Source organism: Caretta caretta, chromosome 1 (assembly GCF_965140235.1).
Source record: "Caretta caretta isolate rCarCar2 chromosome 1, rCarCar1.hap1, whole genome shotgun sequence".
NCBI classification, from domain to species: domain Eukaryota; kingdom Metazoa; phylum Chordata; order Testudines; family Cheloniidae; genus Caretta; species Caretta caretta.
Window position 1 is genome coordinate 131,049,471 of NC_134206.1, and position 17,590 is coordinate 131,067,060.

At 49.4% G+C, this 17,590-nt stretch overlaps 1 protein-coding gene across 8 annotated transcripts in view; it reads left to right on the forward strand.

The window, feature by feature from the left end:
• STS (steroid sulfatase) overlaps positions 1-17,590 on the forward strand; it is a 186,951-nt gene that overhangs the window by 112,009 nt on the left and 57,352 nt on the right. For all 8 annotated transcript variants that reach the window (XR_012669478.1, XM_075131164.1, XM_075131163.1 and 5 more), the window contains one exon: positions 14,960-15,119. Coding sequence is in view for 7 of the 8 variants with exons in the window: in XM_075131164.1 (XP_074987265.1) it covers positions 14,960-15,119 (160 nt within the window). In the remaining variant the exon portion in view is untranslated. The remainder of the gene's footprint in view (positions 1-14,959; positions 15,120-17,590) is intronic.

Here is a 17,590-nt window from a genome sequence, read left to right on the forward strand (position 1 = left end):
TAGAGGGGTGAAGAGGTAGCTGTGTGTCATCAGAGATAGTAGCCAAGTGAGTGGGTGAAGTCACACAGAGAAAGGGTGTAGAGAGATAGAGGAGGAGGGAGCCCAGGACAGAGTCTGAGACACCCATGGAAAGCAACAGAGGAGGAAGACCCAATGAAAGAGACACTGAAAAATACCAAAGAGATAGGAGGAGAACCAGGACAGGACGGAGTTATGAAAGCCAAAGGAGCACAAGATTTCAAGAGAAGGGTATGATCAGTGGTGTCACAGGCACGCAGATTGATTGCTTTTCTCACACTACAGCTATTGAGACAATCAATGCGTACTTCAAATTCAAATAATTCTGTAGAGGCTTGAGACCATCAGTAAATTTACCTTATTGTAATAAGACCTGCTGTCCATGGGATCATGCTGCTGTAGAGGAGAATAGTGTTTTTAGCAAGATAAGATGCATGTCAGAATAGCAAAAAATCTAGCTGAATAGGTTATCTTTTCTTTTTGTCTGTTCATGTGTTCCTGACTTGATGTCACTTGCTGACCCATTTCACTTCAAGCAATAGCAGTATAAAATATGCTGATGAATTTGGTAACTCATTCAGACAAAGGGGTCATGATATTCACATGATTATAGATGACAAGGTGATTCTGGAGAAGGGGAGAGTGAGAAGAGGAAGAAAAGAAAGAGAGAGAGGGAAGAAGAGGATGACTTCCCTTTGATATCACAATCCCACTCACCAATAAGTAGCTGATGGAGAAGATGGGAGAATATTAGGTGAGGGGAGAAGGTAAAGAAGAGGGACAGGGAGAGAACTGTTATAGTTCCACTGCACTGTGAAGTTTTCATTGGTACCAGTTGCTAAAACAGGGCCTGATTTTCAGCATGGAAGTGGTGGGTGCATAGCATCTCTGAAATACAGGCCTGTGATGATGAAAGGGAGTTTAACTTCCATCAAAATAGGAGAGAGATGCCTGGTGCTTGTATGGACAGGTTTAGATAGTCTCACTCTTCCCAGAGGAAATTTTATGCAAATGGTTCATTAATTTTCTTTTTCCTTCCTGTTTGGGTGATGGAGGGAGAGAATTGGAAAATCAGTTCCTAAACTTACTATCTGTAATTTTATAGAGGAGGTAGAACATTGCTTTTGAGTATGATTTCAGAGAAGAAGAATTAGAGGTAGGGAAAAGAGGGTCACAGGAAGCAATAAAAGTATAGTAGGGCCACCATGTTAGAAAGCTATATAACTTTTATCTGTTTATAAAGTGTGTGAGAAATAATCTCAGATATTAGTAGGGCAAAAATTGCAGCAACCACAGCTGTGAGGTTACAGAATATACAATGGATCCTATTGTACCATAGAGATTGACAGCTGAGAGAAATCTATCATTAATTAGAACTATATTTATTAGAACTATTAGAACTATTTATTAGAATTAGAACTATATTAATACTTAGCCCTTATATAGCACTTGCCATATTCAAAGCACCATAGACTTACACTTCCATAGCTATAGGCATGTCACAATGTATTTTGGAAGCTCTAAAAATGTTAGCACTTTAGAATGTCAGACATAAAATGGGGGATACAATCTGAGAAAGAAAATGAATGAGACAATATTCATAAATAAGGGGAATAAATTTGGGGAATGTACTTTCGTTTGGAACTTTCATTTAAACTAGAGTATGTGACAGGGTCAGGCCAGATGGCTATAGGAGAGTAATTTTTTTTTTGAAGCAAAAAAGGTACTTTTTTGTTTGCATAACACACTTACAAAACAAAACAACATCATATGCAATGTGTAACACAGCAACCAATCACAATTGTTTTCTCATTAGCTTCAGGGGAGGGAAGTGTTCAAGCTTGCCTGGGCCCAGAGTGGGTGGAGCTTCCTCGACTCTCGTGGTCTTCCACCCTTCCGAGTTACCTGGTGGTCCAGAGCGAGGGGGCTTCATCGACTCTCAAGGTCTGCCACCCCCTCGAGTTACCTGGTGCCACGCCCGAGTGTCACCAACAATTCCCTCCTCTGAAAGCACCCAACAAAAGGGGCAGGCTGTGGGGTGGGCAACCCGAGGGTGGGGGGGCACATACACCCATGTGTGAAAGGACCCCTCTAAGGTGGTGGTATCCACAGCAGCAATGGCTGGGGCAGGGTTCCCTTACTCTCTCCCCCAATCAAAGGGTCAAAACAAAGGGAGCCAGACGGGGACACCGAGCAGAGAGCCTCGAACAGCGCCCACCACTCCTCAAAAACATCAAGGGAGTCGGTGGATGCCGCCCAGAGGAACTCTGCCTGGATACGTGAACGGACCGAGGATCGGAAAACGGCCCCACAGTCACAGGAAACTCCATCGGCCAACCTCCTCTCTCTGGTTTTATGGATGGCTGTTTTAGCCAGGGCCAGGAGGAGGTTAACTAGGAGATACCGCGACTTTGTGAGGCCACGGATGGGGAGTGCATAAATAAAAAGGTGAGGGGAAAAATGCAACCAAAAACATAATAAAAGATTTGTAAGAAGCCGGAACAGGGGCTGCAGGCTGGCGCACTCCAAATATACGTGCGCCAGGGTTTCCCTCACACCGCAAAAGGGACAAGTATCTGGGATGGGGTTGAACAGCGCCAAGTATGTGCACATGCTCACAGCTCCGTAAAGGAGCCGCCAACTGATGTCCCCAACGGGCCTCGGAACCAAGATGAAATATAGGCTGGCCCACCGGGGCTGCTCACCCTCCAAAGGTGGCAGAAGGTCTCGCCACTTTGTGTTGGGGCGGGACACTAGGGTGAGGGCGTGAAGGGTGTGGAGCACGAGAGTGTATAGATGTTTCCTTGGTGCAGTTTGGAAGCATAGCGGCTGCAGTTCATGCAGCTGGCTCTCCGTAAAGGGGTGAGGGGGTCGATTGGGTCTACGGGGCAGGGGTCCAATTAAAAGGTCCAGCGGGCCTGGGGTAGAGGGTAGGCGGGGCATGCCCTCGAGCAGGACCCGATCGAGGTAAGCTCTAGTAGCGGGCGGCAAAGCGGTCTTCACCTCCTAAAGTACGCGCCGGGGGGTACGAGGTCTGGAGAGCCCCATGCGCCGGGCGAGCATCAGGGGATCCAGCCAGTCTCCCCGGTCGTAGTCCAGGAGGTCTCCGACCCTCGTGACTTCTGCCAGGACCAACCTCTGGTGCACCGAAAGGGACTCCGCCACCTGCACATGGAGTTGGGGATTGTGTAGCAGGGGCTCCATGAGGAGATCTGCTCCCACGGTGGCCGCCACGGACCTGGTCGTTAGAAACAGTTTCCAGGTCCGGAGGAGGTCCTGGTAGAAGACCGGCAGCCCGGAGAGGTCTTGCGGAAAGCCTCTCGGACAAAGATAAAAGAGCTGCTGGTCGTATTGGAGCCCTTGGAAGCGGCGCAGGAAGGCGTGCGCCAGTATGCTCCACGCCGAACTACTTGCACTATGAAAGAGCCTCTGCAGGGCCTGGAAGCGGAAAACGCGGACCTGAGTGTACAGACACTTCAGGCCCTGCCCTCCTTCCTTCAGGGGTAAATGAAGAACTCCAACAGGGGCCCAGTGCATTCCTGACCGAAAGAACTCTAGAATCAATCTTCGGAGGTGGGTCAGGAAACCCGGGGCCGGGGCCAGGGTGTTGAGCCGGTACCAGAGCGTGGACAGGACTAGTTGGTTAAGCACCAGTGCTCTCCCTCGGAGGGAGAGACATTGGAGTAGCCTCGTCCATTTCCGGAGCCGCTCTATCACCCCGCCCTCTAAATTTTGCCAGTTCTCCGGCGGAGAAGGGTGCGTGGCGGAAAGGTAAACGCCGAGATAGAGCAGTGGACCCGCACTCCACCGGATGGTCTGAAGTGCGGGTGGGAGGGAGCCTACCTGCCGCCAGTCCCCCACCTCCAAGCCAGAACTCTTGACCCAGTTGACTGGGGCGGAGGAGGCTGCCGAATAGATGGCTTGGCATGCCTCCACTCACGCCAAGTCGCCCGGGTCCTGGACCACGAGGAGTACGTCATCGGCGTACGCCGACAGGACCAGCCGCAGCTCCGGCTCTCGCAGCACCAACCCTGTCATCCTCCTGCGGAGGAGACAGAGGAAAGGCTCGATCGCCAGAGCGTACAACTGGCCCGAGAGGGGGCACCTCTGCCGCACTCCTCGCCCGAAGCTGACCGGTTCAGTCAGGGTCCAGTTGAGCCTAACCAAACACTCCGTGGAGGCATACAGCACCCGGAGAAAACTCACAAACTGAGGTCCGAATCCAAACGCCTGCAGAGTGCTCAGGAGGTACCCATGGTCTACTCTATCGAACGCCTTCTCCTGATCAAGAGACAGGAGGGCGAACGACAGACCATCTCTCCGCCCGAGTTCCAAAAGGTCTCGGACTAGAAAGAGGTTGTCAAAAATGCTGCGACCCGGGACAGTATAGGTCTGGTCTGGGTGGATCACGTCGCCATCACGGACCCTAGCCGCAGCGAGATTGCTTTCGCTACGATTTTGTAATCCGTGCTAAGGGGTGAGACGGGGCGCCAGTTTCGTAGATCGCGGAGGTCCCCCTTCTTCGGCAGCAAAGCAAGCACCGCTCACCTGCACGACAGAGGGAGGACCCCGCTCTGCAAGGACTCAGCCCAGACGGTGACTAGGTCTGGGCCGAGAATGTCCCAGAACGCACGGTAAAACTCCATGGTCAGCCCGTCCATGCCCGGAGATTTATTGGTGGGCATGCGACGGAGGGCTTCCGAGAACTCGGCCAGGGTGAGAGGCAGCTCTAGTCGGTCTCGGTCGCCCACGCTGACCGTGGGGAGTTCCTCCCAGAGCACCTCGCAAGCGTCAGGATCGGTCGGGTCCGGGGAGAAAAGGCTTGTGTAGAAGTCCCGGGCCCTCCCACACATCTCCTCCGGATCCGTGAGGGGGGTGCCGTCTTCCGCAAGAAGGCAGGTGACGTGTTTCTTGGCCCCCCTCGTTTTCTCCAGGGCATAGAAGAAGCGGGAGCCGCGATCCATCTCCCGAAGGAGGCGGATGCGGGACCGAACGAAGGCACCTCGGGCCCGGTGGTCCTCAAGGGCCCGGAGCTCCTCCCGCTTCTCCCGGCACGCTCCGCAGAGGGACGGGTCCTCGGGATCGGCGGCCAGGCGCCTCTCCATCTCTAAGACCTCCCGTTCCAACTACTCTATCGCCGCATTTTGCCGTCGGCTGGTGCCCCGAGTGTAGTCCCGGCAGAAGAGCTTGGCGCGCACCTTCCCGAGATCCCACCATCGCCGCACCGAGGGAAAGGCACGCCACTGCTCTCGCCAGGCCAGCCAAAACTCCCGGAAGGACATCACAAAGCTCTCGTCCTCCAACAGGCTGTTATTAAAGTGCCAATAGGCCGGCCCCGGTCTCTGCACGGAGGGAGACCGTTACGGTGACTAAATGATGATCGGAGAATGGGGCCGGCCGAATGGCGGAGGAGTGGGCCTGTGAAAGATGGAAACGGGATAAGTAAATACGGTCCAACCGAGAGTGGTGTAACCGATGGGCCTCCACCCGGACAAAGGTGAACGTGGAGGTGTCATCTGGGTGATGGTCACGCCAGACGTCCACTAGGGAGTGATGGTCAACTATCCCTTGGAGAATATTCGCAGCGGCCGGACTCGGTTCGGCCCCTGAGCGGTCCCATTCCTCGAGGGTGGTGTTAAAGTCCCCTCCCAGGACCAGGCACTCGTGCGAATCCAGGGTGCCGAGAAAGTCGGACACCTGCTGATAAAATTGTGGCCGCCTGGAGCTCATTTGCGGGGCATAGATGTTAACAAGATTAACCATACGGACTCGAAGGTGCAGCAGGTGGCCCGGCACGGCCTCATTGACCCCTAGCACCTCAGGCCGTAGGTTGAGGGAGAACAAGGTCGCCACTCCAGCTTGCCAGGTCGCGAAGTGGCTAAAGTATACCCCATCCCCCCACTCCAGCCGCCACCTGTCCTCGGCGGCCAGGTCCGTATGGGTCTCCTGCAGGAAAACTACAGAGTATCCCCCTTCCTGAAGGTAAGAGAGCACCTGGGACCTGCGGAGAGCCATCCTACAGCCCCTGGTATTCAGGGTTGCAATAATAAGAGGCGTCATGCGGAGGGCTGGGGGGGGGTGGGGGTTTCTTGTTGGTGGGGGGGTTCATGGCACCTGGCGGGTTGCGCAGCAACCTGTGACCCATCCTGTGGATGAGTAAATCATTTCGGAAGCCGCGGGCCCGCTCGTAGGCCGCAGCACCACGCTTTCCTTGCCCCCTGCCCTCCTGTATAAGGGCCCTTGTGGCATGGAGGATTTGGTCAAAGTCCCCCCATGGCTGAAGAGCCAGCTGTACCCTATTGCGGGTGCCACGGGTGTGTTCTAGGAACTTCCATAGTGCATGCCGCAGCTCATTGGGGGGGTGGGGTTACGATTTCCGGGGTATTCCCTGGTGGGGCTCTTAATACAGTCTCGTGGTCCGCTAAGGCGGGTAGACAGGGTGCGGACCACCAACAGGGCGTCTGACAGGCTGGGGTTATTAAATCCAGTTTACGCCTTGGGGTGGAAGGGGATGGCAGGGAAAAAATTGCAACTCCTAATGGGTCGCGACTAGAAAGTGCAAAGACTGCTCCCTGGGGGGAATCTGCAAAAGGCGGGAAAGAAATAACCCCAGGGGCGGCATTAGCATTGCAGGAGGAGGGGAATTGGGCAGGGACAGGGGTGGGGGCGGGGGCAGAGGTAAGGCTCTGGACTTCATGAGGCGAGCAGCTAAAAGAAGGTGCCTCCTGAGCAGAGTCTAGGGTTAAGGGGTAAGGGAGGGGGCTCCCAGTGATGCTAGGCGCTGGCTCCGTGGTGGTCTTGGTGGCCATGGCATCAGGTGGTGGACCACCTTCTGCGGTGCGCTCGCCCAGAAAGGCAGTTAGCGGGAGGGAGCATGGGGAAAGAGGGGCTGGGGTGAGGCTACCCAGATCGAGGCCAGCCGGCAGTAGATCATCTTCTCCCTGGGTGACCGGGGTCAAATCCAGGGCCTCAATCTCCGCATACACGGAGGAGAGGCCAACTCCTGCCACCCCGGGGGCCTCTCCTCTAGGGCCCGCCTCAACGGTCGCGTCGGGGTTCGCAGGGGGTTCGGGTGGTATCCGGGCAAAAGAAGCTTCCTCAGGGGTCTCGGAGGGGAGGGTCTCTCGTGGAGGGGGGATTCTGCCCTCCAATGCCAGTCTGTCTTCCCCTCCCGACACCAGCGGATGGATCTCACTCATGGCTGCAGCGGAAGGCTCGATATCAGTGCCTCCCTTCCTGGTCTTCCGGGGGGCTTTCGCATCGGATGGGTGCAGCGGAACTCGAGCCTTCCACTTGCCTCGCTTCCCCTGGACTAGGGTCCAGCCCTCCATAGCGTTGTCTGGGGGTTGGTTAGCAGGGGTCATGTCGGGGGGCGGAGGCGATGGTTCAGGGGTTCGGGGGGGTAACGGTAAGGCAGCATGAGGGGCGGGGGGTTCTCCTTGGGGTGGGCCCTCTCCTATACCCGATAATATCTTTGCCACACCCTCCTCCATAGGCTCTACCAGATTGGTAATAGCAAGGGTGGGACTCCCTTGCTCGCCTGGGCGTTGTAGGGAAGGTGTTTCTTGGGCCCGGACGGGAGCAGCGGTGGATCGAGTAGGAGGAGGGTTGGTTTCAGGTGCCGGGCGGCCAGGGGCGTCGGCAACGACGGGGCTGATGTCCTGCTGGGTCTCAGGGGTCTCGGGTGCCCCTCCCCCCTGGGCCAAAGGGCAGTCTCTGCGGACATACCCCGCTGAGCAGCAGAGGTAGCACCGGGCCTCTCCGGTGGAGTAAAAGACCTGATAGCGGGCTCCTTGGTAGGGGACTAGGAAGGACCCGTCGAGCGCCTCTCCATCACGCACCGCCGGCGGCAGTAGAAGCTGCACTTGCTGGCGGAACGAAAGGACATGACGGAGGGTGGGGTCCTTGCAGCCCAACGGGAGAGGGCTGATGACAGAGACAAGTTTCCCCAGGGTGGAGAGAGCGGGTAACAGGGCAGCATTGGGTAAAAAGGGGGGAACGGAGGTGAGGACAAGGCGAACGCCCAGGTCTTCTAGCTGCTCTAGGGGGACAAACACCCCCCCCCACCGCCAGGCCCTTCTCCACCGCCTCCTGGGCGGCAGCCTCTGAAGCTAAGAAAAAAAACGACCTTCCCATACATTTTGGAGGCCGCCACAATAGCTGTGGGTCCTACCACCTTCGCCAACGCCTGCACATATGTCTCCACGTGGGGCGAGGCGGGCACCAGGAGGCAATGGATACCGTGCCTCCTGGTCAAGGTGGGGAAGGGGCCCCGGCCGCTGGTGATGGTGGCGGAGGCAGGGGGGGAGCGAGATGACGAGGCGGCAGGCAGGGGGGAGCCTGCCATCGCCCGAGCATACGTCCTGGGGGCCGGGGGAGGGACATTCGCAGAGCTGGTGGAGGGAACAGCGCGGGGGGCTCCACGGTCGGTGACAAGGCCACAGCGGTGGGGGCAGCCCCTGCCATGGAGGGCCTAGTGGTTTTAGCGGGGCCCTTTCCTTTCTTCCCGCCCTGGCCTTTTCGGCCAGCTGGGGGGGGGTCCTAGAATCTGGGGGGGCGGTGGACGTAGCAGTGGCAGTAATCGCCCCGGTGCCTCCTGCTGCCGGTGCTCCAGCAGTGGCAGGTATTTTGACAGTGGTGGTGGGGGGGGGCTCAGGGGTTGGGGGGGGAGGTGGGGGAGGAACAACTGATATTGGTAAAGGGGCCTCGCCCGTCTCATTCCCCGCCATTGTGAGCAGGGAGAGACGGGGAGACACCGGAAGGAGGAGGGGGGAGGGGGAAGCAGATTAACCGCTCCTCCCTGCTGGGCTGCAGGCGGGGGCAGGGGGTGTGGTACCAAATGGGTTGGACTGGAAGGGGGGGGAAAAACAGGAATCGGGGTCCAGTGATAGGGGCAAGCTGTGGGATAAACAGTCCGGGGGTGGGGGGCAGGTGGACCCACGCACGTTTATGCAAACAGTCTCGTTTGGTTGGCTGTTATGTCCGGTCCGAAAGGCAAAATTGAAAGCAAACAGCTGGATCCGAGGCAGATGGCAGGTTGCCAGCAGGGACGGATGGCGGGGGGGCCGTGACAGTTGTAATAATGTTGGGGGGGGTACCGATGGATCAGGGGGCAGCTCCGTGCCACACCCCCTGTGCCACCACAAACGTAATTAAACCACAGTCAGACTCCCCCCCACGAGAGTATAATTCAAAAAGTTACTCAGTCTTACGGCCCCCTCCACGATGATTTGTAGCTTCCCTGGGTGATTTCTTCTGTCTGCTATCTTCTTCTTCTCCAGCTGTGTTGGCTGTGTTCCAAGGCTTTCGGCAGGCCGAGAAAAATTGCAGAAATAAGCTGACAGCAAAATGGCTGGGTCTGGGGGCTTCCTCTCCCCCCTCCGGATAGCGGGTCAGCAATCTTCCCCCCCTCTTCCGGGGTTTCAGCTGAGGCAAATAGCTGCGCCCGGGAACAGGCGTGGGGAGGGTGCTGGCGGCAAGTTGGCAGCTGACCAGCACTCAACGGCAGCAAAAAAAAACGGCAGAAAGACGAAACAAAACAAAAAAGCGTCTGGCCCGGTCAGGGGGGAGACTAAGGCAGGCTCAGAAAGTAAGAAAAATCCAGGCCAGGGGGCTTTAGGAAAGAATAGAAAGCAGATAGCTGACGAGCAAGCGAGGGACGTTCCGTTTCCCAACAGGGACGGTTCCAGAACAATCAGGAACCTTCTGGAGACAATTAAGACAGGCTGATTAGGACACCTGCAGCCAATCAAGAAGCTACTAGAATCAATGAAGGCAGGCTAATCAGGGCACCTGGGTTTTAAAAAGGAGCTCACTTCAGTTTGTGGTGTGTGTGTGAGGAGCTGGGGGCAAGAGGCACTAGGAGCTGAGAGTGAGAACGCGGACTGTTGGAGGACTGAGGTGTACAAGCATTATCAGACACCAGGAGGAAGGTCCTATGGGGAGGATAAAGAAGGTGTTGGGAGGAGGCCATGGGGAAGTAGCCCAGGGAGTTGTCGCTGTCGCACAGCTGTTCCAGGAGGCACTCTAGACAGCTGCATTCCACAGGGCCCTGGGCTGGAACCCGGAGTAGAGGGCGGGCCTGGGTTCCCCCCAAATCCTCCCAACTCCTGGTCAGACACAGGAGGAATCAACCTGGACTGTGAATTCAGAAAAACGGCCGAGCTGAGGGCTGCTGTGAAGCTCAAAGGCGAGCAAATCCACCAATAAGTGCAAGACCCACCAACGTAGAGCAGGAACTTTGTCACAAGTATTATATTTATACTTATATAATAGTGAAGAAATTGAAACAGATCTTAGTTGAATCAATACAGGTCTGATAGCTAGTGTGGCCTCAAGAAGAAAACAGACCCTTTTGGGTTTTTTAAAATGAATTATTAAGTGATTTACAGGTGCCTCTTAGGTAAGCTGATAAATGCACTAATATATTATGGGTGGGAAGATAATCAACTTAATAGAAGACATTTATAATGAAACTAAGATGTTTAAAAGATGTATGCAATCAGTTTAATTTACCCTACCAGATGGAAAATATAGTGGATTATGTTTTATCTTTCACACTCTACTCTCAAGCCCCAAATCAAAAGTCATCTTTTTAACATTAAGATATGTCATGCTTGATTGTCAAAAGCTCAGAATAGGAAATGGACCATTAGACACATAACTAGTTATTTTTATGTGTGAAGACCCTCTTTACATGCACAATCATGAACACACAAATTGGGTGTGCAAGATCAGTGTACATTTGCATGACTGACCTTCTGAAAATCAGACCTGTTAAGTCCTAAACTATCAGGCATTGGATGTTAATATATGTAGAAAATTAACAGGACTAAAAAGCATCCCTCTTGCTTTTGTGTATGTACATATATATTGGAATTTAGCACATCTGGCTTAGAGGAATAGAAGTAATAGCTGTACTTTATGAGAGGGGCATCTCAGTGTTTATCCTGATTAAACTCCAGTGAGACACACACACACACACACACACACACACACACACAGATATCTTTTGATCTGTAAGAATGATCAAAATATTAATAGGTCTGTGCAATAGAATCACAGAGTGTCCTAATGCATCTTACATACAAACTCTATCCCAAAATACTTTACAAAGTTAAACTATAGCAGTCAATGTGAATTAGAGGTTTATGCAAGGGAGAAAAAGATACGTTTTCAATGGAAATGTGGGATCTCTCTGTAGGTGACAACACAGAGTTGTATCTGTACTTTGTCTGCACCTATAGTTTTTTTTTTTTTTCTGAGGAAAAGGGGAATATCAACTATTAAACATAAGGCTGAAGGCCACAGCCACTCGGAAAGTGTAAACATCAATGCATAAAAATACAACCTGGGTTGTTCTGCTTTTAAAAACACTGTTAAATAACTTTAAGAGAGAAAATATGTCTCTGTGTGATGATACATGTTGCTATCTAGGGGCTGCCAGTATATGGACTCATGAGCTGTTCCTCCTACTCTTTTGTAGTACTGCCAACCTCAAGTATTCAAAAATCATGAGTCAGGCCCTAAAATATCATGAGTTTTATTTTTAAATAATAAGTTTGGGTTCTTTTCATTTGCCTCCTGGTTTCTGAGCCTTTAGGGTGCTTTGCATTTTCAAACTTTTCTTTGCAATCCTTAGGGCTAGAAACTCATCTTTTTAAAAGGAAAGCTGAAATTCTCATGCAGTTCCTCGACTGAAGCAGCTGGAGTTTTGAGAAAATATCAAATATCACGAGGTTTGTGATCATATTATGGGAGTTGGCAATGCTTCTGTTGTCATCAGACACAGCTCTGACAAAGATGTATAAGATCTAGATCTATATAGCAGAATAAACTCTGCTACATTAGCAACTAGTTCCCCTGTTGTAGCCCTTTACTCTGGCTCCGTGATCTATTCTCAACCTCCATAGAACTTAAACAGCTTGTCTGTTTCCTGAAAGCAAAATGGTGGTTGTATCTGGGAAGAGACAATTGAGGAAGAGATGATGTCTATTCTTTTCTGTGTTTTCTTATACTGCACTTATCATCATAGTATCTGAGAGCCTTCTGTCAGTGCATTTAGCAATGTGACTATACATATGTCACTTGTTCTTTGTTCCCTCATTGCTATGTGATTATGAGAAGGAAATGTCAAAGAAATGCGCCTTGAAATTGTAGCAGAAAGCAGTGAGGTTTGTGATGGTCCTTAGTTCCAGGAAAGTACATTCCCCAGTCTTGGACCAGCCCCCAGAGAAAGTTCTGTCTCCTATACAGATGAGCTTTACTGTTATCATTGAGAGTTCCATTGTGCCAGAGGTATATAGTTGTCAACCAGAGTTTTTGTCCCAGAGCTTTAGATGGTCTTGTTATCCTTGGCACTGGCCATGAAGTGCATCGAAGATAAGAACTGAGACCTTGAACATGATTGGATATTCTATGGAAAGCCAGTATCGAGAATGGTGGACAGGTCTGATGTGGCTTATGGAAGCCTGTGTTGTTGAGGAGACAAGCTTCAGAGTTCTGAATTAGTCAGAGTTTACTATGTGCTAAAGGTTTCATGCCAAGGTATGTTGTGTTGCTGTAATCCAGCCAAGAGGTGACAAAGGCATGAATAACGAGGCCAGGTCTAATTGTGGCTGTGTATTTTCAACCAATGGAGACTGCACTGTGGCTGCAAACTAATCAAAATACTTTCCTTTGTCCACAAATATCATCTCTGGTTTGCTCAAGTTCAGCTTAATCCAGCTGTTCTTCATCCAAGAGCTAATCTCATCCAAGCACTAGGCCATCTTGGTGGTAGAGTTCATATGCATGTTAAAGGCACTTGCAAACATGTTATTTGATCAGTTCACCAGTGGTAGTGTATAGATGTTGGAAAGGACTGGGGAAAGAGTTGATCCTTGTGGAACTCTACAAGCCTCAGGCAGCAATTCTGCCCCATTTGCTTCTTGGGCTTCTTTACATATACTGAGAGGCAAAGTGCCCCTTCCCTGGGCGGGTGAATGGCAGATTTCTCAGCAGCTTTTCAACTCAGTATTTCACCAGAAAAGAGAAAGAAAATGTATCTTCTACTTCCTACTTTTCCCCAGCTCTCTTCAGGTTGCAACTTCCCAAGAAGTATTTCTTTTCAGTGGGTCTATTCCTTTTCTTCTTCTGCCACACTTGCCTCATTGCTTCTTCTGGCCACTCTGATTCTACACATTGCTTCTGCATGGGTCAATCGGTCTCCTGTGGAAGAAGGAGAGTAGAGTCCCAGGTCCTCCTTCCATCCTTTACAATTTTTCATTGATATTTATCTTTTAGAGCAAGACAGGATGCCACCAGTCTCAGACCAATGATTCTCATCATGATATCTGAAGTTGTGGGAATAATCCCCTGAGAAATAAGTACACAAACCCCAGCAAGGCAATTTGCCTTGGAGAATGTTGAAGCTACGAGGCCATAAAGCTGTCAATAGTGTTCACAGAACAGCAGATGGTATCCAGGAACTGATTGTGAATCTAGATGAAAAAAACAGAAGGTGCTTCCCTTTCATTAAAATAATCATGATATTCTGACTAATTGCCCTCTAAGCCTATGCAGGTTTCAGAGTAACAGCCGTGTTAGTCTGTATTCGCAAAAAGAAAAGGAGTACTTGTGGCACCTTAGAGACTAACCAATTTATTTGAGCATAAGCTTTCGTGAGCTACAGTTTACTTCATTGGATGCATACTGTGGAAAGTACAGAAGATCTTTTTATACACACAAACCATGAAAAAATGGGTGTTTGCCACTACAAAAGGTTTTCTCTCCCCCCACCCCACTCTCCTGCTGGTAATCTAAAGTGATCTTTAGATTATCTAAAGTGATCACTCTCCTTACAATGTGTATGATAATCAAGTTGGGCCATTTCCAGCACAAATCCAGGTTTTCTCCCCACCCCCCCATCCCCCCACAAACCCACTCTCCTGTTGGTAATAGCTTATGTAAAGGCCCTGTAGAATTCCCAAACTGTTATGAGATCTGGAGACCCCTTCTCATGAGTGAGCCCATGGTTACCTTGGTCTGAAATTCTACTGTCCTTGTGGATGTTGGTGCATCTCAGGAAGATGAGGGCAATAGAAATCTGGAGGCCAAACTTTAGAAAACATCAGTTTATCATAATAGACAATTCTAGTGGTGAGTGTATCTAAGCCCTGACCAGGGGCTATGCCATTCACATCAATTAATATATTCAAAATATTAATTTTGTTTATAAACTTAGCTGCACTGGATTTCAGTAAACACACTATTCTGAGGACATGGGTTGATCTGCCTGCTCTCAATCAACACCCACCAAATCACTCCTGAAAACCCACATGTCATTTGAGAGCTTTGCCACAGTCTTCAATGAGAGCAGGACTGAAACTCTTTTGGTCAGGAACTTTTTCCAAGTTCATATATTCATTTATAAAACACTTTGGAGCACTGTGCCTATCCATGGTACTATGTAAGCAATTAATTACAATATTTGATACCTTTTCCATATGGATTTGTGTCAATCACATCTCATTAATTCCCTCCCAGCTGATCCTAATTGATTTCTGGTAACCGTCTTCTCAGGTGAACCTGATTGACCTGTAGTCACCCCTCCTCAGTTGATAGGGAGGAGAGCTATCTGGGCTTCTGGGACTGTTTTCTATCCCCTCCTTGCAGCTGTCTGTCCTGAGTTTATAATTCTAACTATATAACTATATAAATATATATTTGTGTATATATATATATATAAAGCAGTGTCTGATTTATTTTAGCCAGTATTATTATGTTAGTGTCAGTGAACCTAAGGGAAAAAATCAGCTGAGTAAAGGAATAGTACATTTAGTGCAAATAAAATAACCAGTTTGTGAGGGTGGCATGTAAAGAGGAAACAAAATGATGGTGTTTAAATGGCATTTCTGAAGGAGAAATTGTTTTCTGCTAAAAGCCATGTTAACTCTTTCAGGTGGAAAGGCTACAAACTGGGAAGGAGGTATCCGTGTGCCTGGTCTTCTTCACTGGCCAGGAGTGGTACAGGCGGGTGTCCATATTGATGAGCCCACAAGTAACATGGATATATTCCCTACAGTGGTTAAACTTGCAGGGATACCATTACCCAAAGACAGGTATGGTATACAGTTTCTTGTATTCTACACAGTATTTTTCATGGACATTTTCTTCTCTTTGCTATCTTTTAGGTCTGTATTTAGTGGGAGAGAAGCATGGATTTGAAATTTCATTATTTTATCACTGTCTACAATAGTAAAATGTCTTTTTCATAGCACTCTTGTGGTACATTTTATAGCCATGTTGTACATGAAGACAACAAAATCTTTTGGAGTGCCTTTTCTGAACTAGTTCATGTAATTAATTTCCATCTCCTCTTGGGTGATCCTTTGGAGAGTCCTAGTTCCAGGCTCTCCACAACCCTATAGACTAATCCTGCACCACTGATATCAATGGGTGCTTTGTCCTTGGAGGTAGTGTGACCTCCTTTGTAAAGTGCTTTGAGATCTATGGATGGAAAGTTCTGTAAAAGAACTAGGTGTTATTCAATGGGTGCAGGATCAGGTTCCATATTCTAGATCATCCTCCTACTCTTTGCCTTTAAACCGTCACCTCCCTTATCCTTTACAAAACATTTTGAAAAATCATACAAAATAATGAGTAGCTCTGTAAGAAAGTTCCTCTTCCTGCAGTTTTATAGTGTGAGACCAATGGGGCATTCAAAGAAATTAAGTGGATCAGCAGAAATTTTAGAACAGATAAAAGGAAATAGCCCTCATGCAGAGTATTGCAAATACATGAAGGTCACTGCTATGGAGCATATTCTGATCTGAGTTAAGTCACTGTAAAGCATTGACTTTTATGGAGTTATTCTGTTTTTACACCAGTAATCTTCCTCTAAGAAAAATCACTGAGGCAAGCAATTTAGTGGGGTTTAAACAGTGGTTAAAGTAGATAAAAATGTGAGGGGAGCTTACCTGTTTTGGTAGCTGTATGTCATTACTGGTGTGCAGGCAAACATTTAGGGGGTTAATGTTGTGGGTCTCATTACATCCAGGAGTAGCGTGGACTCTTATTTCATTTCAGCATTGTCTGAATAAAGCACCTATTCCTCTTGTAACTACACAGGTCTCTCTGATCCTTGTTCCCTATATTGACATCAAGTAGTGAAGTGACATTACATCATCTTCTATGATGCAACATGGCATATGGAAGACAATAGGAACAAGGGAATAAGTGTATCTAAAAGGCATCCATGTCCCCAGATAGGCCCGTAGCCAGCAAACAAGTGGGTATGTAGGTTTTTGCATGTGGGCGTACAGAGCTCAAGGCCCTGTAGGAGGATAATCTTGAGCTCCCAATTTATCTCCCCAGTAGGGAGTGCCCAGAGGGACAATGGAACAGACAGAACCTTTCTGCTTTTTTCCAGAATCTGCAAAGGGATGTCATCAGTTGGTGGCAGGGTCCTTCTTTTCTCCTGGTCAGGATGGAGAGTTGGAGGCTCTTCTTGTTCCCTTCTCTGAAGTGTAAGGAGAAGCAGCAGTGGACAGCTAGGACCATTCTATTTTTCTTATCAGATTCCAGTGCTGTTCACCTAATGGCAAGAAGGCTTTTAGAGTCCCACAAACTCCCCAACCAGGCATCAGCTCCTGCTGCTGCTCCCGCTTCGGATTCCCTGGTCTCATGTGTCATTATTTTACTAGCCAGCGACTATGCAGGAGGAACAGGAGCTCATCTTCCCCAAGTCCAGGAGAGGGAATGGAGGAGAACTTTCCTCCTGCTTTTACCAGAAGAAGGACAACTGCTCTTCCACATGCTCTCCATTACTTTAACACCTAGGTTTACACAGGGACTGGACATACAGTACATAGGAGGATACATCATATAAACTTTTACATAAAAGCTCTGATTCTTCAAACATTTACACACATGCTAAGCCTTAAACCAATTACATGCTCCATTGAGTTTCAGGAGGGAGTTACCAGATGGGTTTTCCATTCTCTTGTAATCTCTTTTTCAGGTCACTGTTCCAAATACTCATCTATGTGTGACAAGGAGATGTGTATGCAATAAAGGTCTGTTGCATCTGAGCTAAATCCTGCTTCCATTGAAGTCAGTGTCAAAACTCCTTCTCCTCCAAAGACAGAAGAAGTGGGTTCTTGTATCTTTTACTCTTACTTGACCAGTGGAAGTTACAATCCTCTCTTTATCCATGTGCTCCTTCCATACTTCAGCCTGTCGTTATGGTTCAGTCAGACTTCCCCTTATACCTCAGGAACTGCACTTGTGTAAATACAGTGCCCCTTCATTTGGAGATGTAAAGATAGTCCTGAATGCACATATTATTTTGTGTTGCTAACTCTTAGAGACAAAAACTTACTTCGCTAACTTTGATGTCCTGGACTTTGCTGAATATAGGACTTGAGTCATTCTGTGTCTGATAACTATTGCTTTATTTATAGATATTGAAGTCTTGGAAAAAGTTTACCACATATAGCAAAAAACAGTACAAAGGTTTTTACAGCCTTGCTTAAAATACTCTAGGGTCAGAGGGTGCTTTAGCTATAGGCAAACTAGGCTGCTGCCCAGA